The 25,561-nt window shown below is 42.4% G+C and overlaps 1 protein-coding gene across 1 annotated transcript in view; it reads right to left on the minus strand.

The window, feature by feature from the left end:
• Window positions 1-25,561, minus strand: part of LOC119891827 (single-stranded DNA-binding protein 2) — a 68,370-nt gene that overhangs the window by 18,632 nt on the left and 24,177 nt on the right. The window contains exons 3-4 of the mRNA XM_038703729.1: window positions 22,408-22,469; window positions 22,030-22,114 (exon numbers count right to left, since the gene is read on the minus strand). Coding sequence (XP_038559657.1) covers window positions 22,030-22,114; window positions 22,408-22,469 — 147 coding nt within the window. The remainder of the gene's footprint in view (window positions 1-22,029; window positions 22,115-22,407; window positions 22,470-25,561) is intronic.

A 25,561-nucleotide genomic window follows, 5' to 3' on the forward strand; every position in this document is an offset into this window, starting at 1 on the left:
ATATGATGAGTTTATAAAATATGATGCACTGTTAAGGATTAAACTACGCAACATAATATAACAATAAATTAAAATCAACTGCAACTTGAAAAGCAAAATGCTACTTAAAACATCAATGCATCAAAAGATTAAAGTAAAAGTAAAATACTCACTCACTTTTTTCTGCATTATAACGTACTTTTACTTTTGACACTTTAAACAGTATATAGCAGTATTGCTGTTGTTACCTAACTTAAACAAACATCAATAAATTTGGAATTCCTCAATTCTCACTTGCTGTCTCTCCCTCAGTGGGGCATTTCCTGTTTCTGCAGATGCCCTGCCATGGCGGCTCAGGTTTATTTTTATACCTTGTGTTTTTTTGTTGTGCTTGCCCCAGACGGGTGGCGCTGGCACATTTCAGCACAGCCTCTGTTTGCTTCCTGTGGCATTGTACAACTTACTAACCCCGAGTTACCGCCCAACACCGGCCTCTTCCTCATCCTTATTTGGTATACAGACCAGACAACATGCATAGTGGGACAGTGTACATGCATGTATATGATAATGTGTGAACAGTGAGCACATAAAGTCAGCAAGCCTGTGTCCGTGTGTATTTTTTTCACTATCTGCCCACTCTCTGTTCTGTTTCTCTGATCTCCCCTCTGCTTTCGCTTCCTCTCTGAAGGCATCGGCTGGGTGTAAAGAGCTCCAGTGAAATTCACCCACAGTCTCTGAAGTTTCTGCCAGCTGACTTTTTAGGTCAGACAGGAACAAGGTTTAATCAGAGCCGAGATAAAAGCGGACTGATGAAACTCCTGAGTCCTCCTCTACTCCAACCACCACCCTCGCTTTTCCCTATTCCTCCCTCATTCTCCGCCATATCTCCCAATCGTTAATGTTCGGCAACAGGGAACAGGATGCCATGCAGCTTTTTGGTTCCATATTCTGCTGCAAACAGAGCCTGTATTTGTCTCAGCAGATGAATGTACAGATGGACACAGATGGACATTGTATCTCTGTGTTTCAGTGACGAGAGGCTGGATTTGGTTTGTTTGTGTGTGTGTTTGTCTGAGTGTATAACAACATGCACAGCATGGAGTGTGTATTGGGATTTTGTAAGAGTTTTTGCCCCCTTTCTTTCCCTCTTCTTTCTCGCACCCTGGATTACCCAGAATGCCTTTACTCCCTTGCTGCCTGGAGGTCTGCTGAGTTTGCCTTCACACATAGAGAGAGAGGTAGGGAGGGAAAGAAATGAAAAGAGGACAAAGCAGAGATTATGAGCGTGCATGTGTGTGTGTGTGTGTGTGTGTGTGAGCGCACTTAATGTTTGTTTGTGCAGGAAAAGAAAAACTGGGGGAGGAAAAAAATCTACCTGACCTGCTGACAAAGCAGCATTTTACAAATACAAACAAGAAAAGAAAGAATAATAAAAAAAAAAAGAAATACAACCTGCCAGGATATATCCCTGCCACAAAACCAGCAACACCCCCCCCCCCCACACACACACACACATTTACGGAAAACATAAACAGCACTAGCAACAACGCTAACTCCCCAGGTACTGACTGTCTCTCTTGATCATGACAAATCACATTGACTCTGAAAATCAGAATGAATCACACTGAGAAGGATTCACAAAGCCTCTTTAGAAGAGAGGCTGTAAATCTTTTTTCAGGTTTGTTCTTCCAACACCACTGAGATGGAGGAGTCACGTGGCATAGTGAGGCTGTGATAAATTCATATAGCAGCATCTATGCTACTAGTCTGAGACATTGACTGTATACGACAGCATATGAAGATGAACGACGTGTCTCCACTTTCTCCCACTGTTAAAAAATTAAGTCAAAGTACCCCAGATATGGGCGCTGCCATCTTGCACTGGTGGCGTCATTTGAAGCCAGAGTCTGCGCAGTAATGATCGGGGTTTGAGCCACAGCATTGATGTCCCGCCCATACACCCTGCCAACTCAATCGCAAACAAGGCTCAGCTATCAATCATGAATCATGACATCCCTGTTTTATAGCATCAAATAACCAAACTAAAAAAATAAACTTAACATAAAAATGAACGCGTATGTTTGACGTGCACTTTGATTATATAGTTTGGCTCATGTTCTATGCGCTAAAATAGAGTGGGTGGGGTTCATAACCTATACAGCAACCAGCCACCAGGGGGCGATTGAGATGTTCTTGCTTCACTTTTGGGAAGTTGCCATGTTGTCCATGTTGAAGCTCCTGACAGCATTTTGCCTAGCTTAGCACAAAGACGGGAAACGGTGAAACAACTAGCCTGGCTCTGTCCAAAGGTAACAATGTCAGCCTACCAGACACTCTAAAGCTAAAGCTCACTAATTAACACGTTATAGCTTGTTTGTTTAATCCGTGCAACTCTCTGCGAAACATATTTCCCAAAATTATTCCTGTAAGTCTGCATTGTTTCAAAAATCAATAGTGTTTCAGTATCAGTTTTGTCACTGACATTAATAATGCTAATATTGTATGTAATACTAATATCTAAGAGGTATGATGTAATGCCATAAATCTTTAACATCTGGCTAAGAACAAAGAATGGCTAACTCTGGCCCATTTAACATTTTTTCCTTTTAATCAACATTCATTGTATCTGCAAAATAAACAAATAAATGGAATACAATTTAAATCAAAATACTGTATTTCTGACAATGTTACAGGGCTAGTATAAGCACAACAATAATCAATTGGATAAAAAAATAGAACTAGAGTAATAAATAATAGCTAATAAAAGCAAATATATCGACAGACATTAGTTCATTGCAGAAATATCAGTATCTGCATGTTGGGCGAATAGTAACAAGAAACAAAACATTTTTTCCAAAAATCAGTTTGAGGACATTTAGAAACATTATAGCATAGTTTGTTCACCTGACAGACCCGACAGGTTTCATTCTTCATACTGTTTCATACAGTATGAGAGCACAGTTCTATAAAAAAACTAATCAAGGATACAAACATTATTACCTGATTTTTTACATCTAAAATACAATGTATGTATTGGCCTAAAAAATGCAGTATCTAGAACCGCTAGAATGGTAGCGTGTGACGGCATAACCAGAGGCGTATATAAGCACGCCGGCACACAGGACACATTAGCCCTTTTCTATGAAGCAAGGCACTCCAGGCGGGGTGAGGTGTGGCGGACCGACACAGTGTCTTGTTCCCCTTCGAGGGGAACAAGGGTTCGAGACGTTCCCCTTCGAGGGAACTCGAACCGCATCGGTGACGACACTATGGGAACGAGATACCCACTTAGGCCGTGCCGAAACCCCGCCTGCCCCCAGAACCTGATGGCACGACTAGGAGGAAAGCGCACGGGTGCTGGGTGCAGAAGGAAGGTCCAGACTGTAAAACCGGATGAAAGTATGAGGGGTGGCCCAGCCAGCCGTGTCACAAAAATCCTGGAGCGACGCCCCTGCGAGGAGGGCCCTAGAAGCCGCCATGCCTCGAGTAGAGTGCGCCGTTAAGGCAAACCGCGCACCTGATAGGCCAGGGAAATAGTCTGAACGATCCAGTTACTGATGGTGTGTTTAGAAGCGGGGAGCCCAGCCTTGGGGGACCTGAAACACACCAGCAACTGGTCTGCTTTCCTCCACCGGGAAGACCTCAGAGTGTAAATACTCAGCGCTCTGACAGGGCAGAGCAGATGAAGTCTCCCGCCCTCCGCTGTCACATGAGGTGGGGGATGAAACGCCTGCAGCACCGTGGACCCTGCCAAACTGGACGGAACCTTAGGGACATAGCCTGGACAAGGGTGCAGGATGGCCCTGACCCTCCCTGGGGCAAACTCCAGGCATCGGGGAGAAACCGAAAGTGCCTGGAGATCCCCCACCTTCCTCAGAGAGGTTATAGCGAGGAGAAAGGCCATCTTAACGGTCAGGTGCTTGGCCTCAGCCGACTCCAGGGGTTCGAAGGGGGCCTCAGCCAGCGCTTCGAGAATCACTGCCAGGTCCCAGGTGGGAACCCAGGAACGAGTCACAGGTCTCATCCTCCGGGCTCCACGGAGGAAGCGCACGACCAGTGCTGCAATGGCAGCATTCCACACATCTGCTGGGACCACAGGAGGATCTGATGTGCCAGTTAGCATAACGGGCGCGAGCGCAGCCCCCCCTGGTAATTCAAATAGGCCACCACTGCCGTATTGTCGGTTCTGACAAGGACGTGGCGACCGCGGAGGGCGGGCAGGAAACTTCTCAGAGCTCTGAATACCGGCAACATTTCCAGGCAATTTATGTGCCAGGAAAAATTATGCTCCTGCCAGGAGCCTCTCGCTAAGCGGCCGTCCATGACCGCGCCCCATCCCGTGAGCGAGGCGTCTGTCGAAATAATTGTTCGGCGACAGATCGCTCCCAACACGGGCCCTTGGGACAGGAACCAAGATTTCCTCCATACAGACAGGGAATGAAGGCACCTGCTCGTAACCCGTATCAGACGGAGCGGATTTCCCCTCGGGGAGAATCCCTTGGATTTTAGCCACCACTGCAGGGCTCTCATGTGCAGTCGTCCAGAAGGTATTTATACTGGACGCTGCTGCCAGGAGACCCAACACCCTCTGAAAGTGTTTCACAGTGATGGCGCGGCATAACTGCACTATGGTCACTGAGGACAAAATGGACTCGAAGCGTGCGGGACACAGGTTGAGGTTATAGCGAGGAGAAAGGCCATCTTAACGGTCAGGTGCTTGGCCTCAGCCGACTCCAGGGGTTCGAAGGGGGCCTCAGCCAGCGCTTCGAGAATCACTGCCAGGTCCCAGGTGGGAACCCAGGAACGAGTCACAGGTCTCATCCTCCGGGCTCCACGGAGGAAGCGCACGACCAGTGCTGCAATGGCAGCATTCCACACATCTGCTGGGACCACAGGAGGATCTGATGTGCCAGTTAGCATAACGGGCGCGAGCGCAGCCCCCCCTGGTAATTCAAATAGGCCACCACTGCCGTATTGTCGTTCTGACAAGGACGTGGCGACCGCGGAGGGCGGGCAGGAAACTTCTCAGAGCTCTGAATACCGGCAACATTTCCAGGCAATTTATGTGCCAGGAAAAATTATGCTCCTGCCAGGAGCCTCTCGCTAAGCGGCCGTCCATGACCGCGCCCCATCCCGTGAGCGAGGCGTCTGTCGAAATAATTGTTCGGCGACAGATCGCTCCCAACACGGGCCCTTGGGACAGGAACCAAGATTTCCTCCATACAGACAGGGAATGAAGGCACCTGCTCGTAACCCGTATCAGACGGAGCGGATTTCCCCTCGGGGAGAATCCCTTGGATTTTAGCCACCACTGCAGGGCTCTCATGTGCAGTCGTCCAGAAGGTATTTATACTGGACGCTGCTGCCAGGAGACCCAACACCCTCTGAAAGTGTTTCACAGTGATGGCGCGGCATAACTGCACTATGGTCACTGAGGACAAAATGGACTCGAAGCGTGCGGGACACAGGTTGAGGTTATAGCGAGGAGAAAGGCCATCTTAACGGTCAGGTGCTTGGCCTCAGCCGACTCCAGGGGTTCGAAGGGGGCCTCAGCCAGCGCTTCGAGAATCACTGCCAGGTCCCAGGTGGGAACCCAGGAACGAGTCACAGGTCTCATCCTCCGGGCTCCACGGAGGAAGCGCACGACCAGTGCTGCAATGGCAGCATTCCACACATCTGCTGGGACCACAGGAGGATCTGATGTGCCAGTTAGCATAACGGGCGCGAGCGCAGCCCCCCCTGGTAATTCAAATAGGCCACCACTGCCGTATTGTCGGTTCTGACAAGGACGTGGCGACCGCGGAGGGCGGGCAGGAAACTTCTCAGAGCTCTGAATACCGGCAACATTTCCAGGCAATTTATGTGCCAGGAAAAATTATGCTCCTGCCAGGAGCCTCTCGCTAAGCGGCCGTCCATGACCGCGCCCCATCCCGTGAGCGAGGCGTCTGTCGAAATAATTGTTCGGTGACAGATCGCTCCCAACACGGGCCCTTGGGACAGGAACCAAGATTTCCTCCATACAGACAGGGAATGAAGGCACCTGCTCGTAACCCGTATCAGACGGAGCGGATTTCCCCTCGGGGAGAATCCCTTGGATTTTAGCCACCACTGCAGGGCTCTCATGTGCAGTCGTCCAGAAGGTATTTATACTGGACGCTGCTGCCAGGAGACCCAACACCCTCTGAAAGTGTTACACAGTGATGGCGCGGCATAACTGCACTATGGTCACTGAGGACAAAATGGACTCGAAGCGTGCGGGACACAGGTTGAGGTTATAGCGAGGAGAAAGGCCATCTTAACGGTCAGGTGCTTGGCCTCAGCCGACTCCAGGGGTTCGAAGGGGGCCTCAGCCAGCGCTTCGAGAATCACTGCCAGGTCCCAGGTGGGAACCCAGGAACGAGTCACAGGTCTCATCCTCCGGGCTCCACGGAGGAAGCGCACGACCAGTGCTGCAATGGCAGCATTCCACACATCTTAACACTTCGAGAATCACTGCCCAGGCAGCCCCCTTGAGAGCTGCCTGGGCGTGCGACATCCCCAGACAGGAAACACACATCTCATGAGTCTTCCCAGCCGCGATGTAGCGTGGGCATGGAAAAACACATTGTCGGAACTGATTACCAGACATGGTCTCTATTGCTTCGTCAGGACTTCCAGGTAAGACAACAACTTTCTCGATAGTGGAGCTTCCAAACATACTCAGAGTGCCTGCTGAATAGAAAGAAGCTAATGTGTCCTGTGTGCCGGCGTGCTTATATACGCCTCCGGTTACGCCGTCACACGCTACCGTTCTAGCAACACCAATAGGATTGGAGTAGTTTCATTCATAATTCAGCCCTGCCACGCCCAGAGGCGTTCCCATAGTGTCGTCACCGACGCAGTTCGAGTTCCCTCAAAGGGGAACTGTGTTATATTGTAGCCTACTCAAGAACTGAAAAAAAAAAGAATCTATTAAGTCAGTTCAATTGGAGTGTCTGGTAAACAGACAATAAAGATTTGTAGACTTATAAGACCTAGTATCTGTACAGACTAGATACTGGACACTAATTACCTTTATCTGCTGACTTGTGGATGGTGATAGAGAATTATTTGAGCAACGTGTAATGTTCTTTTCATTGGTAATGACTTTTCTGTCAATAACTGTTAAATTAAACACGGTGATGTGCTGTGATAGACTGTTACTGTATATACTCTCCCATTCAAAAACTATGCAGTTGCTCATGGCTGTTGATAATTGTGTTGACAGTGAGACTGCAGGGCTTCACCTGATGTAATGTGGCTACATCAGTGTGTTGCAATTAGCTCAAATTAGCTACAACAGCATAGTGACCAAGAAGTTAATGTTTATTGGTGGCTGTCATTCTTACACTACTGTAAAAGACTCTGAATCAGACTCAATTAATTCTTGTAAGCCGGTTCTTTTTAAATACTGATTCACAGCCAAGCTCAACATATTCCAGCACTTAACCTTAGTAAAAATCAAAAGCACACAGATTGTTAAACACTGTTAATGAGTCCATCATTTACAATTCTCACACATCAGTGTTTACACTTTGCTGACGAGGCCGAGAGAGAGGAACAATGAGGCATTGAGTTGATTGTATCATAGTGCGCTCTTTAATGTGTGAATGTAACTGTCAACAGTCTTGTGTAGTGAGTCTTTGCACATTTTTGACAGAGCTTAAACACAGTCAAGTACCGCTGATAATATTCATTGAGCTCAACCAAATGGAATTTGTGAAATAAATTGCAAGACCCAGATTATTTCACAAATGATTCACATATTCTCAACCAGTAATGGAAGCTGACTTCAAGTTGTTGTTATACTGCATAACTCTTAATAAAATATGTAATTTAAAACAGGTTAAGATTAAGAAACCTCTCCTTGGCACCCTATCCAAGTGCCTACCAAATTATCTGACCACTCTGTCTATACCAGCTCAAATGTTTGCTCCAGTGATCCCAGAGAGATGAGATTCAGTCTTAAGAATAAAGAAAACGAGAAAATCAATTCATCCGCCTGTCCATTCAGCAGCCCCCATTGCATTAAACCTTTTGGTTTCATGAGTCATCAAATTGTTCAATGATTTGCTCTTTGTTGTATACTATGATCCGCACATGCGCAGTTACTGGCGTTGTAACCAGAAGGTGTTTGCGATGAAATCCGAAGCAGTGGAACGGCCCCCACATGTCCTCAGATGAACACCTGCATCTCCTGGCAAACTCATTTGTTGCATAAATTATTCAAACCACCACCCTCCAGGAGAACGCTACAGTATACCAGACATACACAACAAGACATACAGTACAGTGCACTACAACTTCACTCAATATGCATTAAAATACACTCCACAAAGACAAAATGTCCAAAAAGGGTGGTAAAATAAGATCATTGCCTGAAAAAAGTATGTCACAAATAAATTCTGATGTTCAGTTTTTAAAAACTGGTAAAGACAAGAGTCTCTTTTTACCAGCAACAAGCAACAAAAAACCATACAAAGAGAGATGGCCAAAATATTTAATAAATGTATCATATCTCAACATTAAAAGGACTTTGCTTGAGTTTGAGGCCAAGTTGTCCAAGCACAGGTTCAGATGTGTGAGGACTAAAACAAAGAGCAGGAATGCCATCACCATGCCACACACCCACACACACATTGTGGCAACGTGTACAATTTCTCCAACTGAAATGATGCACTTACTGATACACGACCACATTGTTTTATCTTATCAAGCATCCTTTGCTTTACAGGACTGTGCAATAAGTGCTGAAGAGATTACTCAATATGGACGAAACAAACAAACAAAAAAACATGTAGATTGCAGATTGAAAACATTTTATGTGAAGTGAACAAAGTGTGTGGTGATTTCCTGTAGAAAATACAAAAACTGTTGAAGGAACTATAGACATTGAAATGTAGTGCAATTACACTATAGTTTGCTACTTTACAAGCTAATCAGACTCTCTCTGTACTACATTCACAGTACACTAATCCCATCAGACTAAAGGGCTCAGTAATACTTAATGAGATAACTCGCAAACTCTTTCATCCCTATATGTTTACCAATTGTGTTCATCGCTAATGTGTGTGCGTAATGCATACATACTTTGTGTGTGTGTGTGTGTGTGCGTGAAGGTGGGAAGTCATTTTCATTCAATACTTCAGAGACCGAGAGACACTCAGAGATTCGTGAGTGGAATCTCAAAAGCCTGTCTGTGTCTATCTTCTCTCTCTCTCACTGTCTCAACCTGCACCGGTCGTTGTCTGCTTTCTCCACCTCTCCATCTCTCACAGGCACACTCTACGTCTCACACAAACCTGCTCTGTCCCATTTTTTATATTAATATAGCACCTCATGACAATATGTTTCCATCACACATGTGGAAGGACTTCAGGGATAGGTGGTGGTATTCTATATCTGTTATTCAATGAACCCCACTGTTGCCAGTGTAGCCTCCTTCCTCCATTGTCGTCCGAAAATTACAAGGTCCACACAAAATCCACGTTTCACTGGGTGAAAATTCATTATGGGCATTGTAGTTTATGTTATAGATCACTCCTACATACAATGTCCTGTTGCTGTAAATATTCACTAGCCAACCACATGTGTATAGATATTAAAATGTATTTATATAATAGTCCCCAACAAATGCACATTGTTTTCCTCTTTAAGGTCTCATTTGTAGAGCTGTTTTAGGAAATTACTATACAATTGTGAACAATATTCAAAGATTTGTATCTTTAGTAGAAATGAAGGGCCTTGGGACTGAGAACCATAGACAGGATAGCGAAGTCCTACACAGTCCTGGCTCTGTAAAAGGAAAACAAAGAAAGTGGTGTGGACCTTGCCACATAACATGGTTCCAGCCAATCAGCAACAGGTGGCATTAGTGCTTGTGCACTAGGGGCGCAGAGAGAGTTCTATACACCGACACATTTGAACGTGCTGGACTCCGGGCACTGTCAGGAAGGAGAGATGGTCGAGAAACAGCCAAAGAGGAAAATGTCTGAAGTGTATAAACAGAGAAGAAAGTTATATGACCAGGCAAGGGCGAAGGCGTTTCAAACCTCAAATTTGAAATTTTGGGGGCGGAGCTTCTAAGGAAGCGCTGAAGGGAGGGTTTTCTTGTTTGGCAGATGAGTTCACTACTCATTACTCACTACTGGAAATATTACCAGTGAATGGGGTGAACATATTTTTTGGGGGATTCAATTATAGTGAAAAATAAAGGAAAGTGTAAGAAGACAAAAAAGTCCCTCATTCTGTATTCTGGCCGGCTTTGGAGAGCTTTAGGGGGGGGTTACCACTGAGTCTCAAGGCCACACGCAGTACAACAGGATCTACAAATGACACACCACACAGGAAGGAACTCCGTCCCTCCTCCCTCTTTCCCCCTCTTTCCCGCTCCCTCCATCCTCTCAAATGCCATTAGTCCACTTCCTGAATAAGGGCGGGTGGGGAATGGAAAGAAGAGATGCTACCAGTCTGCACGACACACACACACATACACGCATGCACACAGTCACAAACAAAACACACATTCACATATGCACATTAAAGTGTGAGAGCGGAAGCACAATAAGAAGATTGATTTCTGCATTAGTGTGTAAATGCACAGAATATCATTGACAGTCACTGTCAAAAGCATAACTAAAGTATATCTATATCTATAACTAAGAGTTTAAAGTAAGAAAACACAGCCAGGCAGCAGACAGAGCGAGAGAAGTGTGTTTAGCAGTGTAGAGATGAGAATGCGGGTGCTCTGCTTTTAACCATGTATTATTCACAGTCTCCCGTGGCGACCAGAGACAGATCAACACACTTCACTGTCCGATCCTGAGCCAAACTCACTTTTCAATTTCAAGGCAGATAGGCTTACAATTGCCCTCTGGCATTCAGAGTTCCCTTTCTTAACCAAAACATGTCATATTGTTACACCAGTACAGCAGCGAGCAAAGAATTCCCTCTGTGCACTTCACCCCAGATCCCTGCTGTTTAGCAACAATATCTGGCTTCAATCTGCCAAGAAAAAAAGAAAAAGAAAAACAACTATTGTGAGGTGTATATGTGTTGAACAAATCCAGGTTGCTTTGGCTGATATTCTATTTTCATTCAACTTGGGTCTTCTGTTGTAGTACAGGCAATCATTCCCTTTAGATATTTTAACATTATACTGAATGTGTCTTATTGTCAATGATCCCATGTAAAGCACAAAACCAAGAATGAATTGATCCTTCTAACTTGAACTTGAAAAGCCAGAGGCTGCAACACAAAGGGGTCTTCAGTTGCTCATAATCCATACCAACAGTCCATACATTTCTCCATAAAGCCAATGTTTTTCCTCACATGATGGTAAACAGTTGCCCCTTCCATCTAGCAACACCGGACACCTCATTAAATTCGTAACAAAGACCACAGCACACAGATAACAACCTGCATACAAACTGGTCTTTACCATAGACTTCTACAACACAAACATTGTAGTTTATTTTGAGACAATCTCACAAACACTTTCTTGCTGCCATCAATACTTACTAGAGCACTAAAAGTGTTTACATATGCAGCTGAAAATAGTCCTCAACATATGCACTATTTAGCCTCAACTATTTATTTCAGAGATGGACTAACACATTTGTTTGTTTTTGTCTTTTCATTGCATTGTTGTCAATAAAAAAAATATAGAAAAGGCCTCCCTTATCCATTCATTTCTGAGTTATGGGGACACGATGACATCACTAAACAGAGGTAAGATGGTGCAAGAAACACAAGTTGTCAGACAATAACACATTTCAGGCATTACTATGGTGTTATTAGAATCAATAGAATTGCTGACCAAAACAACAATATTAGAGCCAAGATGTAATAAACCTGGACTTTCCTTTCATAACAGAATCTGAGTTGGACAGAAATGGAGGAGGAAGAGGTCACCTATTTCGACCAATGTTCACCCTCTCCACCCTTTAACATTTTTTCAAACTTTATCAACTTCAGCAGCATATTATCCTGCACAACAGAATTCCCACCAGAGCCCAGGCACTGTAACATTACAGGTGATTACCAGGTAAAATGGTAGCAGAACTCTAATCTACTTGGTCTGATTACAGGTAGGGTGAGATCAGCTGCACAGGCAGTGACAGAGAAGGGGAGAGGGGAGGGGGGGGCACTGGCCGTGTTTCCTTTATCACTGATGTCATTATCGACCCCTGTAAACATCTCTGAGGCTGCGAGGAGCTGTATAATATGTGAGGTGGAGCCACGGGCTGATACACTGTCAGATACACATACAAAGCTGAAAATGATAGTCACTTTGCTGCTGGGGAGCCGCACTTCTCCCACCACTATCTCACTTGGTTCAACAACACTGTGGCAGATAAGAGAGATGTACTGAACACAGAGCAGAGGTAGGGACTACTTGAGATGAAGAGGAGACTATGTCATGTTTCTTTCTATCTGGCAGATCAATGCAAAGACAGAATAGTGATTCACCTTAAATCCACAGATTTTGTGACCTTTAACACTGAATAGATCCAGTTCTTTTCAAATATATCATTAATTCAAAAAAGATTAAAGAGTGGATTGGAATTTGAAAATAGGTAGAATTGTTGACACAAAGACTCATCAATCAGAGGAAAAACAAGTGAGAAGTCACTTTCTGGGTCTCATCTTGTAGTCCTTCCGATGCTAGAAGGCCAGACACAAGAGGTATCACGAGATAAGGATATGGGTGTCTACAACAGCAAAAACCACTGGGGTTAGTTGGGGTCAAAGAGATAACGTGCCGGTCTGATCATGTCAGCATTCTCACTTTGACCTCCTGCTCTCCCTCCGTAGTCCTGACGCAACTTCTACAGCTCAGTCTCTGGATCATTCACTATAATCCTTTCACACACACACACACACACACACACACACACACACACACACAGTAAGGTTGCTGCTGTGTAAACATTTGCTGCACATCTGTAGCTTTCTTTCCAGATGGGTCAGGGGAGACTGAATTAGTTAAACTACACAGTGACCAATGTGCAAAAAAATTTGCTCACTTTGACTGATTTTAAATGGAAATATTTCATCCCTGTCTCTTGTAATTTTACAAAATCCTCCTGTTAGAATAAAACAGATGCATTCTTGAAGCTGCATGTGTGAAAGCTCAGGTAGCACTGTTTCACTTCTCCCTAGACTACTGCAGACACACAACATACGATCCTGACTAAACTCCTTATTTTCATAATCAATAATAATAACTGCAGTCAAACTAGAAACTACTCTTCCATATCCCACAGCTCTGTTAGAGCTTGTTCTCATTCTTAAACCTTCTTATCTTCCCCTACCCTCAGTTAACCTCTACCCTCCACTCTGCGCCATGCCCCCGTCTATGCCCCTGCCCGCTGCAGAGCAGCAAGGCGTGCATATGTCAACATCACATTAACACTCCACCTCGGCATGTCCAAACACGCATGTGACATGACTCAGCGTAACACGCCAGTGGAGAACACGCTCCACTGAGACGGGAGGGCTATGCGCAACAGGCCAGAGAAAGAGGAAGGAAGATGATAAGAGACATAAAGAGGAATGCAGAAGGACATAGAACAGGGACAGAGATAGGCAGAGGGAATGAAAAAGAAACTGCTGATGTGAAAGAGAGAGGATGAAGCAATGTAGAGAGCGAGGGGGACAAGCAGGGGAGGGAAAAATGGGAGAAACAGAGCGAGTGATTGTAATGTTTTCCTAAAGAAAGTAGCTTATAAGCAGCCCAGCATTCAGTACATTGAAATTTCCCTTGTTTTTCCCCCAAACTGTTGGAGATCTTGACAACCATTTCCATCTCTGCTCAACCTATGGATATTCCCGTTCTTTCTCCCCCTACACTCCCTCTTCATTGCCATGGCAATGATGTTACAGTGAGTCACCTCCACATTTCCCTCCTCCTCAACACCACCAAGAAGGAACATGGGAGCATGTGAGACACAGCTATAGAGAGAGGGGGGGAGAGAGACATAGAGACAGAGGAGAAGAAAGGGCTCTGTTTCCCTGGAAACAGACTGGGGGTCTCCTCAACCCCCATTGGTTCTCAACTGGTTGGAATCAGTTTGTTACCCACAATGCTTGGAGCCAACAGAGTCTCTGTTTCTAGGTTGTCTTTGCCCTCCTGTTTTGCTCTCTCTTCATATGCACACACACACACACACACACACACACATAATCAGAATATTAAAAAAATCAGTCCACAATGGGATCTTACCTTTTTTTGTTGTAATTAGTGCCATCATCTGTTTTTCTGAACAAATGTGATGCAGTTTGCAACTCTTTTTGTATTATTTCCTGATATTTTACTACAAAATGACAAGCCCACAGGGAAATAAACTGACATAATTTAAGGAACTAAGTAATAATCAGTTCATAATTTGTTCCAGTAAGAGGGTAAAAGAGAGCATAATTATCTTCAAAGGTTTTAAGCAGCTGGTGGAGATTGAAACAATATGCTAAAAGGCTTGGAAAAACAAGTTTTAGATGGTTCAGTTTAGAATGGACGTTTTGCTGAGATTTGAAATGGTGGAGCTTGTTGGGAGGCAGCTCTGCCTGAGAAGACGACTTCAGGGGAAAGAAAGTCTCACAGTCAATAACATAGCTGCAAGAGGTGGACTATTGATTTGATTTGATCTGGGCTCCTAAGAGTGACAAACATTCTTTCAACCATTTCTTCTGAAAAAAAGGACAGAAAACAAGTTGATTAGATCTGTTTAATTATAATGTCATCTTGTATCCACAGATAACATTTTTGGCCTGTTGCTGGCACAACATAAAAGCTAAAATGAAGAGGGCTTATCCTCTCGGGAGCATGAATAAGCTCAGTGAATTTCATGGCGATGGGACCACTATGTTTTGATATGTCCTGGGTACAAGTGAACATTTTAACCAGACAAGGCTGACTCATATTGCCATCCTTTGCAGAACATCAGAATTTACAGTAAAAAATCCCATTTTATGAGTAAAGCAAAGCTTTTACCAAGAAGACCACAGAAACTAGAAAACATGGCCTTGGTCAAGTGTGTGTATTTGCTTGTTATTACAGAGATATCAAACACTGACAGTGCATCACGGTTGTAAATGAACAAAGCATCCCTGTGTGTCATTACATATTTACAAATGTGTGGATCCTTTAGCTGTACAATAAAGTGTGCTGCTGTTAAATTGAGCAGTGTGAATACATTTCCATGCATGAGTGAGGGAGTATGAATGTTAAGATCTAGCAGCGTGAGACGGAGCATTTTTATCAAAGGGGCCTGCTCTTGGCACTGCCTCTTGATCTCTTCTTCCCCTTTAACTGCCGTGTGCCTGCTATCTCCCACAGTGATGCCACACAATGATACCAGGCTCTCCCTGCTTTAAATGCTTGTAACTGCTGCCTATCTACTGCACATTTCGTGTCGGCTGCTCGCTCTGTAGTTCATCCATCTGTCACCCTCCACGTTCATTTCTAGTAATTTTGCCTTGTACAATCAGCCAGTGTTCATTGCACCTTTGCCAATTTACACATTTTTACCAAGTAGCAAAATCTTAAAACAGTGGTTCCCAGCCTGGGATTGGGCCCTCGAAGGTCTCCCTAGAAAAATCTGAGGGGTCAAGAGAGCATTAAAGGTAAGTAAGTATAGTAAGTAATCCAGTACAGGGTGAAGGTGTTTCAACGCTGGAGAAACCTCAGAGATTAGAAATTTGGGGGAGGGACACTCTGAGGGAGCACTGAAGGAGGGGGTGTATTTGAGTTCAAATATCAACAATCCTTCTGTAGAATCACTTACCCTTCCTTTAAAGGGATAAGAAAAATATGTACTACTGCAACACAACTTTTCACTATTTCTTTTTTGCTGTTTTCTACACTCACACCTATTCATTCCTCTAAAAATAAAACAACCTGAGGAGAAAAAATAACTCTTAGCTTGAACTGCTTGTGACTCACAGTATGTCCACACAATGTCCATAACATTAGTCGTCACAACAAGAGCTGAAACGATTTATTGATCAATCCATTAGTCAATCGACAGAAAATATATCAACCGCTACATTAATCAATAATAAAAACACTTGTTAGTTGCAGCCCTAATGAATCGTTTCCTTCCAGCCAAAAATGTTGGAACCACAGTTAAAATATGGTTTTAAATGACCTACTTTACACGGATATCAAGACCAGTCTTATGGCTCTAGAAAGTGCTAAAATGAGCATTAATAAAAATTTTCATTGGGAAAAATGGAATTGCCTGACCCACTATCATATTTAAATTTGTTAGGAAAAATACATTTATCAACATAAAGTGAAAAATAAAAAATAAAGTGGATTTTTTTGGTATTATGTGTCAGCCCATTTCTGTACATTTTGTGGGATATTTATGGGTAGAATATTTGCCAGCTAGTCTGTCTGTCTGTCCACGTTCCAGTTTTTCAAATTTAATGCCCATCTTTGCCTGTCACCCTGTGAGGCTGCATGCTCGGCTGATTTTGCATGTGTGGCCTGGTTCCTTAATATTTGTCTACTTGTATTATGGTTGACTGAATAGCATCATTTGAGCTTTCCTCTGTGAGTATCCATCACACATTCACACATCGATGAGACAAACATGTAAAGCTAAAAGCCCAAAGAGTGTGATAAAGGTAATCGTACATGTTCAGGCTATTACAAAAGACTTTCACAACCACCTACAAATGTCAGTTCCCGGCATATTGTCATTCACAATAATCCCCTTTTATACAAAAACCCATGAGTCATCCAGGAGGATAAATTTTTCAAGCAATGACTTGCTTCAGTTAATAAGCACATTCTTATCTGGAGGCTGCACAGCACAGCCAGTACAACTGTCGGACACTGATAATCTCCTGAAATCAGGAGTGAGATATCTTTCTGAGTGGAGTTTTTCATCAGTTCTCCCAAACTCCCTAAATGTTTCTAACTTGTCAGCCCTTCTGCCACCAGTCTGCTTTTCTAACCTCTAGACGGTCTATCCCACAAGCTTGCAAGAATAATCCCACAGAGGGAAATCTGAACATATATAGAGTAGCATGTATAATTATTCTGCAAAGTCCCACACCCTAATACACAATCATGCACCAATGCATTTAACAGTAAAATAAAAATTTGATTAATAGCCCGCTAAAATCACTGAATTGACCCTGCCTATATTTGGGACAGGCATCCATATGGGACAACAACAACAACAACAACAACAACAACAACACGGTGCAGGATGAGAAGTGTGGCAGAAGTTACCTGAGAGGGAGCAATGGACTTCACAAGATCGTAATCACAACATGGATTAATTTTTATGAAAAGCTGCTTTGATTCTTTTGATTGGCGGACCCCTACAGAGTAAAGGAATTTAATAATCAAGGAACAGACACACTCGGACTTAACGAGCGCTTCAAAGGTAACAGTAGTCGGCACTTTTTTTTCTCATCTCTTTTCTACCATGCCGGTTACACTGGTAAATCTATATGAAATAAACTGTGGGCCTGGTTGTTTCTGTTAAATGAACTGAACGATTGAATTGTGGGGAATTTAACTGATGATAATGATGAGTAATGATGTGTAGCATGTTCATATTGACATATTGATCATAAGTTTAAACTTTAATATTTGTATTATTGATCAAAGCAGCTTAGAAGCAGCTAAAGCAGGTGACCCTGGCGGGGTTTAAGAGGTTTTACACATCCAAATAACTTATATATAAACCAGACCAGGCATTTAATGGAGACCTGCGTTTATTTGTCAAAATGTGTTCCCACACCAGGCCAGTAAACGTGGTAGGCGGCTATTTGGGACTTGGCTATTAATTGAAGTTTTACCGTATTTCAATTGCATTGACCATTTTTCATCACAGCAAGACTTCTAAATGTTATAATGTAGTAGGATAAATGCAATAGAATATACAGAATATGCTCAATGTTCATGCTGGCTCGATTTTTCTCTTTTTCTCGTTCCGCTTTTATTTGCTCACATTTGTTTGAAGATCACAGAAATTGGGATAAAAGTTTGGTGTCAGTGGAGAAACCACTCTATTGTTCCTGCAGAAATCAGTTGTACAGCTATGTGTCACCTTTCAACTTTCAAACACATAACACTATCAGCAAAAGCCTGAAATGACCAACATGGAATGGATTGATGTCTTATTCTTCAAAGACAGAAAAGCAACATCAGCTGACTTTTGTTTCTAATAAGGCCATTTCCGGACTAAGCATAAGAATTTAAAAATAACTTGTTTTTATGACTTCATGGCCCCTCGCAAATGGAAACCGCTCATCTAGTATCAAGAACACAATTTACAAGGCACTTAACAGAACTGTAAACGGCCTTTCTGATGCCTGAAAAGCCTTGTCTGAGAATGGAAATCAATAACTCTGCATCTCTCTTCACTTTGTTCATCAGCCTTTTCTTTCTTTCCCTTTTAATATTAGATTACTGGATTAATGTCCTAGAAGACCATCCTCACATACTCACTTATAACAGTACATAACCACATACAAAACAGACATTGTTACGACACTGTTTTTTAAAATCACATTTACTCAAAGCCAATTATATCTACAGTAGGTAGTTCAAACTGGGATAATTGTGCAAATCAAGTCAAAAACCTTGTCACTATCCCATCAATTATCAAAGGAAAGGGACCTAAAGATGATGCGAATGAGCTCCTACATCTCCCCAGCATTAATTAGGACTTCACTCCGTAATTAGCTATCTGGAAATAATTACCATCAAAATGTCTGATTAAAGTCTCTATCCGTCGCAAAATCAGGAGACTGAAGAAGAGACACCAGCATCGCATTAAGGCATGCTACTTTTCCCAAACCCGGCCACTGCAGTTGTCCCCTCATTTTGCTTTAATTGAGCGGCAGATATGTGGGTAGCACCTTTGATTTGATCTGAGAAGCAGCGCAGCATTGGAAGAGTTGATTGAAAGTGACCTTGGTCTAATTACAATTGGTCTAATTATAATTCTCTGATTACATCCCTGCAGGAAATGTAAGAATAAGATGTTGCTGGTGGCCTCTGCTAAGATAGATTCTGAATGATTCCTGAATTGAGTTGATTCTGATCAGATAAAAGAACAAGATACTGTTGTTGTCATCTTAAGAGCGATTAGATTTAATTACTGTAAATATATTTTTCTTGGTGTTGAGAAGTATCTGAGATTAATAACTTCATAAAAAAAGAAATGTCTGTCTTTTTTTAACAGTGTGTCCCTCATTCTGTCTGCCTATCACAGGTCTCTCTATTTTTCTCCACCTCTCTCCTTCCTGTCTGTCTCCCAAGGCTGAGGTCGTCCTGCCCTCCAGCTCCCTTCCTCTGAGGCAGGATGACATCATCACATAGCTGCCTCGTCCTTGGGAGTGCCTATTCATCACCCTGATCATCATCGCCAGCATCAGCATCACCTGCGTATGCACACACATATACACAAGCACAGACACCTACTGCAAGAAGATAAAAGAGTAGACAGCCCCCACCAGCTCTGCAGGTTTGCAAGCCTGAAGAAAAGAGGGAGATAACCACAAAGAGAGAGAGAGAGTGAGAGAGAGAGAGAGAGAAGAGAGAAGAGGAGGGACGATCCTGCTGTGGTAGGCAGAAACCCCTGACCTGTGCACTTCCAACAATACATCTCAATAAACAACAGTACAGACAAATCTGATGAGTCAGACTTCAGCCTACAAAAGGAAAACAACAACATAAAAAAGCAGGAGAGAGAAAACCCCCCTCCACACTCTCCCTCCTCCACCTTGCAACTTCCCGAGAGGAGAGCCGCACTTCCTCTCTCTTAGTCACCAGCTAATCTCCGAGCGCTCTGGCACTGCTCACTGTATTCCGGTTACTGGATGGTGCATGACTATATCCTCCCATGTCCTGATGTGCGGGAATTACAACAGTGAAGTGGAGCCACACTGAGAAAACACAGCAATAAACAATGTTTCCACCACACGGGCCACTGTCTCCCTGTCCAGTCGGCACATCAGCGTAATGTGCACACAATACTTTAGCCAGTTATGTGTGTGCGTTCAGCATTTTTGAGCTGCTGTGCTCTGATAGAATACAAGTAGCAGGTACTACAAATCTTAATGTATGTTCTTCACTTCTTTATCACACACTTTGAACGTCACAACAAGCATTCAATTAAACAGCACTTCAGATCCTAGATTCATAACGAGATAAAAACCATTTCACAAGGCTGTAAAGACGAGTTACAGCCATATGATAACCCAACAGTGTTAAGTATATTGTTCTGGCATTAGATGTGAGAAACTGATGAAGGTTGGTGAATCCCCAGTCTCAACTTTATGGCCTAAATGTGCACCTGTTCTTTGATATCAGCTCCAGATCCTCAGCCTCAGTTTCTGCGCCTGTAGACGTTTTATTGTAATAAAAAAAAATGTAGCAGCAATCCACTCATATCCATCGCCATCATCCATGTTGCTCTTTGCAGGATCTAGTAAGCCGTAATATTTCAAACTGTGTATTGTAAATAAAAAACAAGAAAGTAGGAAAAGGAGACACTGAAGTGAGTTATTATCTCCATTGCTTTGATGAGAACTTGTCAGTATTGGAATGTTTTAACACTGGTCTAAATCTCATCATCAGTCTAGTCTAATATTAAATAAATAAAAATTATGAAAAAACATTTTTTAATACATACAGACACAACTGATAACCACAGACGTGTGACATAAATCAATATTTTTTACTCAGCTCAAGATTATATGTTATTTTATCCTCCTTTTTTCCTACAATGATAGTTTACAGTTCAGCAGCTTATATTTCAGAACGTACACTTCCTAATGTCTCTCTTTATTTCACAATTCCATTTTTCCCAAAGACTATCCTATTTCATACAGCTACTAATTATTAGGGATGGGAGAAAAGAAAAATAGATTTTTGGATGCACCGCGATGCGGAAGATTCTGAATCGATTAACAAATGTCAAAAAATCGATTATTTAAATGTTAATTGATAACGTAATGTTAATGGAACGCAAAAGGCGGAACTTGCGGAAGTGCAGCGCCCAGAACGTCTATGGCGCCCACATAACAGAGAGTGTTCCCCTTCGTTCGGCACACCACCACTGCGGAATACTAACTACCCAATTAAAATGTCACACAATCTTTACTATCAATGCGCAAGTGATGATTTTAACTTGCACACTGTGCGAGCATGCTGACACTTGACAATCTCTCTGTGTATCCTGTGTGTGAGGCTGAGCTACTGAGAGAGAGTGGCGGCAGAACATGACGGTGAAAGTTAGTGGAGAAAATTACTTTTCTCCACTAACTAAGTTAGCTAATTAGTAACAAAGTAATATTAATTAGCTCAGCTGTATGTCATTACTAACTTACCTAATTGTCAACAGTTGAACATCAGGTACAAGCTTAGACTAAACTGGTGTACAGTTCTGTCCTGTACACATATTGTACATCCTGATAATTCACTTTATATTTCAGTTTTCAGAGGAGTCTGACAACTGGTTGTTAAAGAAATGAAGCAGGTGACCATGGAGCTGAGGTTAATGAAGTAAATTAGGGATGCAAACTAGTCCTTTTAAGCTTATTAGGAGATGTTTCTTTTGGATTTTAATGTGCATATTAAATGCTTAGTAATTATCCAGAGATCCTGTAGAGAAAAAAATTATGCATCAAGATGCATCGATAATCGTTTTATAATCGCATCGCAGCCCTCTGAATTGTAATTGAATCAAATCGTGAGGTGCCAAGAGATTCCCACCCCTACTAATTGTCACAAAGTCTTTGTCAATCGAGACAAACTGGGCAGAGTCATGTAGTATCAGCTGTCAGCTCTTTCAGACTGTATTCATTCAGTATTGGGATTATTCACAATTTCGTGGTTATAACTTAAATAATTTTTTATTTCAAAATGTCTTGTTTATTCCTTAATATTTTACAATTTGGGTTTCCATATAATACGGCATCTCCTAGCATAGATTCCTGCACTAATCAGAGAGTGCAACTGATCAAGAAAGAACCAGGAAAGCTACATCAGTGCAGACTCACGTAGTCATGGAAGGCCTTGGCCTCACTGGAGTGTTCGCATGTGTCTCTTCTCTCTGGAGCCGCACAGTACAGGTCCCAGAAAACACTGCAACGCACAGAAAGAATGGTGACAAAAGAGAATCACTGAAGCTTGACAGATACAAATAATAGGATAATCCAGCATCGAGGCAATAAGTATGATTCCATTATCATTATTGGAATAGGAGACTTTAGGTGAGTGCGTTTGCAACCTGAGGAAGATCTTTTGGGGACAACAACTGAGATGAACAGAAATGAAAACAACAGGAAGAAAATTATAATTTTATTAAAATGATGGAATGAGGAAAAAACAGCACAAAGAGGAAATGTAACTTAAATCATTAGACAAAAAAAACTCACCACCACCATGAGTGGAGGAACCCCGGAGGTTCTCCTAATGTGATGTTCTTCTCCCATCGGATCTGGACAAATAGAGAAAAAAAATGAGAGAGACTGAGAGAAAGATAATAAATATAAAAACATGCCCAATATCTGAATTACCTGCTTTACATGGTTGGAAAAGGGTGCAAGGGAATTCTCACAACACATGCCATTATGTAATTATATTATGATTCTCGTGCCATAGATTCGTAAGTGGATAAGTGATTATATGTGTTCCTGAATGCCTGTCTATTCACAAGCACATGAAAGAGTGTGTGTGCAAATTTGTAAGCACATGTGTTTACTGAGTGAGGGGATGTGTAGAGTCTGAGATCGCAGACATGTACCAGCCTAAGTTTCCCAATCTAACCCTTTGTACAACCTACACACCCTTTAGTCTGCTCCTCTCCCACATTATCAGTCCTTCTGCTTCCAGTTTTTCATCTTTGCTTATTTTGCTTTCCATCCTGTATTCCTTCTTTCCTTACTTTTTTCTTTACAGTATTAATTCCTTTCTTTTCTTTATTTTTCCTTCCTCCAGTCACTCATTCCCTCCATCCTTTCTTCCTAATAACACAAATCAAGGCAGGGACGTCCCTCTAACTTCAAGAAGCTTTTGGAGAAACTCGTCTCTTCCGAGAACGTTTCCTCTTACAACACCTAACCTCTAACATGCACGTCCTAGGCACTTCTTCTTCTATCTCCTTACAATTTTCCTTGATGCACTCTTCGTTAAATCTAAACATTTACTCAATAGCTCTTAGTATTTATATCTATACTAGTATCTATTTTCACTTTCAGATCCCTTACTGTATTGATGCTTTATTGATGTTTGTACGTTGTTCCTCAAATGAAAATTGCATTGGATAAAAGCATCTGCCAAATGAGTAAATGTAAATGTAAGGCTAGGGTATCTTTTATGGTGACCTGACCACGTCTAAAGGCAAAATTGTTTATAGTTTTTCTGAATGGCCACACTCGAATCCCAGGCAAAAGCAGGCCATCGTTGAGAGGGATGAGATGAAATATGTGTTAAAATGAGCTTAGCGGTGTATACTGAGAGACAATCATTCCTTAAAGGTGTTCACAGTGTTGTACGTGTTTTTGTACATATGGAAACTGTTTGAACTAATTGTGTGGAGAATAAAAAAAGAGAACTTGACTGAGTACGTTCTCACCTGTTGACCAGGCATTACTTTCCAGGCCAGCAATCAGTTATTTTGTGGGAGTTAAGTTGGTCCTGGAGTTTTGGGTAACATTAGCTGCTCTGTCCTATTATATTGGATATGGGAAGTTTACACCACAGCAGAAGTTTCTTTTTATAGTGTTAAAATGGACACATACTGTTACATAAACATATACAAATACAAAACAACAAAGCATAAATACCTACCTCTGTCTTGCTCTTGAGTTATATGTAAGCGAAGCAGCTAAACAGGGAATCAAACTAACCTACTCATGTATCTTAATGAACTAACTAGCTATCGCAGATATAACCTGCTAGCGCTAATTGTTATTTCAGCCAGCAAAATGACTGACTACTGGCAAGAAATGAGAAGCTACTTTTTGTCTTAAAGACACACACAGGAAACAAACAAACAAAAAAGTCAGGAAGCAGTGTCTCCTGTTAACTAAGTAAGCCATGTTTCCAAAGAAAGGTTACTACAGTGCATGTAAACACGATCTCTCCCTGTGTTAACATGAACTTAAGTTACCAGTTTACTCAGAGAGACCTTGTTAATTAAGATCACGTACACACTGATTGCCTGAAATCAAGTCCCATTGTCTCAAAATTTACTATGAATTTCGAGTGGTAAATTTGCCACCGTTATCATTGTGTAACAGAAGGACTGATAGATGCAGCACATAGTCAATTCCAATGTTGAGTTCCAACAAAAGATGTGGGGGGCAAGAGGATTTCAGACACCGTCTGACAAATACTTTTCTTGAAGCATTTTGACACCTTAACACTTCAGTCATGAGTGCTGACATCACCCACAGTAGGGACGATTTATGTTACCACATGGTGTCACCTGATCTGCAGATACATGCAAAGACACAGACACACACACAGTTGCAGAGAAGCAGCTGCGGGCAGCAGTCAGGCTTCTCCTATCTGACGATGACACTATTGTTTAGTCTGCCTCTCCCCTCTATAAACAGACTTATATCACTCTTTCTCTCTGACTTTTCAAGTGATTTCATCTTTTTAATTCCCTTCTCTGAAATGTTTCGTACGGATAAAAGAAATGTGAAGAAGAGCTAAAATAACAACTCAATCGCTGCACTTTTGAACAGACTGTCCTGACCTCAGCTGCAGATCAGACACAGTGACTTTTAAAAGGAATGCCTGGCTTTGAAGTTTTTTTGGGGGGGGGTCAGGAACTGCCTCTCTTTGTTTATCCCACATGCTTTCAGACTAAGTTAGCAGTTCTAGTAAAGACATCGGTTAACTTGAAACATTATAAGCAGCCAGCAATTTCCATATACACCATGACAAAGAAGGATTTACTCCCTCATAATTGCTCAAATGGTACAAAAGATGCAGAATGGGCATGACATCCCTCATTTCTCACATATAATTGGCTGTAGCTTAGTCCAAACATGACTGCAGACAGTTCAGGTCAGGACACTTTTTAGTGTGCTCTTTTTTCATCTGGAATGCGTAGAAGAAAACAGCATTGACTGCGCCCGCATATCCTGTCTTCTTGTGGTCTGCGTTCCTGGGAGGTTCATTCATTTACCTTCACCACGCTACAGTGAGATCCCTTTAGCATGATTACTGGCAGATGTAGGCTGTGTGTTGTCTACATTTAGAGTTTCCTTTTTTACCCATATGAATAAACTTCATACTAATAGTATTCTAACCTTTTTATTCTTGCTGTTTTCCCTCTCATGTAAGAGTTTAAAGTATTTTTTTTGTTCTTGTTTGAGCCATCAATGTAGTTTGAAGGGATTGCATTCTTTCTTGTTGCCTGTTCTTCTCAGATGTCTGTGATTTGGTATTTACGTTTAGGTATCCGGGTGTGATTCGTGACTCATCTTTCGGGGCTCTTGTTTCTTGAGCCCGGGGATACACTGTAAACAGATGTGGATGATAAAAAGCGGATAACAGGCCTTTCAAACCATGTTT

Source organism: Micropterus salmoides, unplaced genomic scaffold (assembly GCF_014851395.1).
Source record: "Micropterus salmoides isolate LMB-PRFRI ecotype aquatic unplaced genomic scaffold, ASM1485139v1 Ms_hic_scaffold_7, whole genome shotgun sequence".
Taxonomy (NCBI): Eukaryota; Metazoa; Chordata; class Actinopteri; order Centrarchiformes; family Centrarchidae; genus Micropterus; species Micropterus salmoides.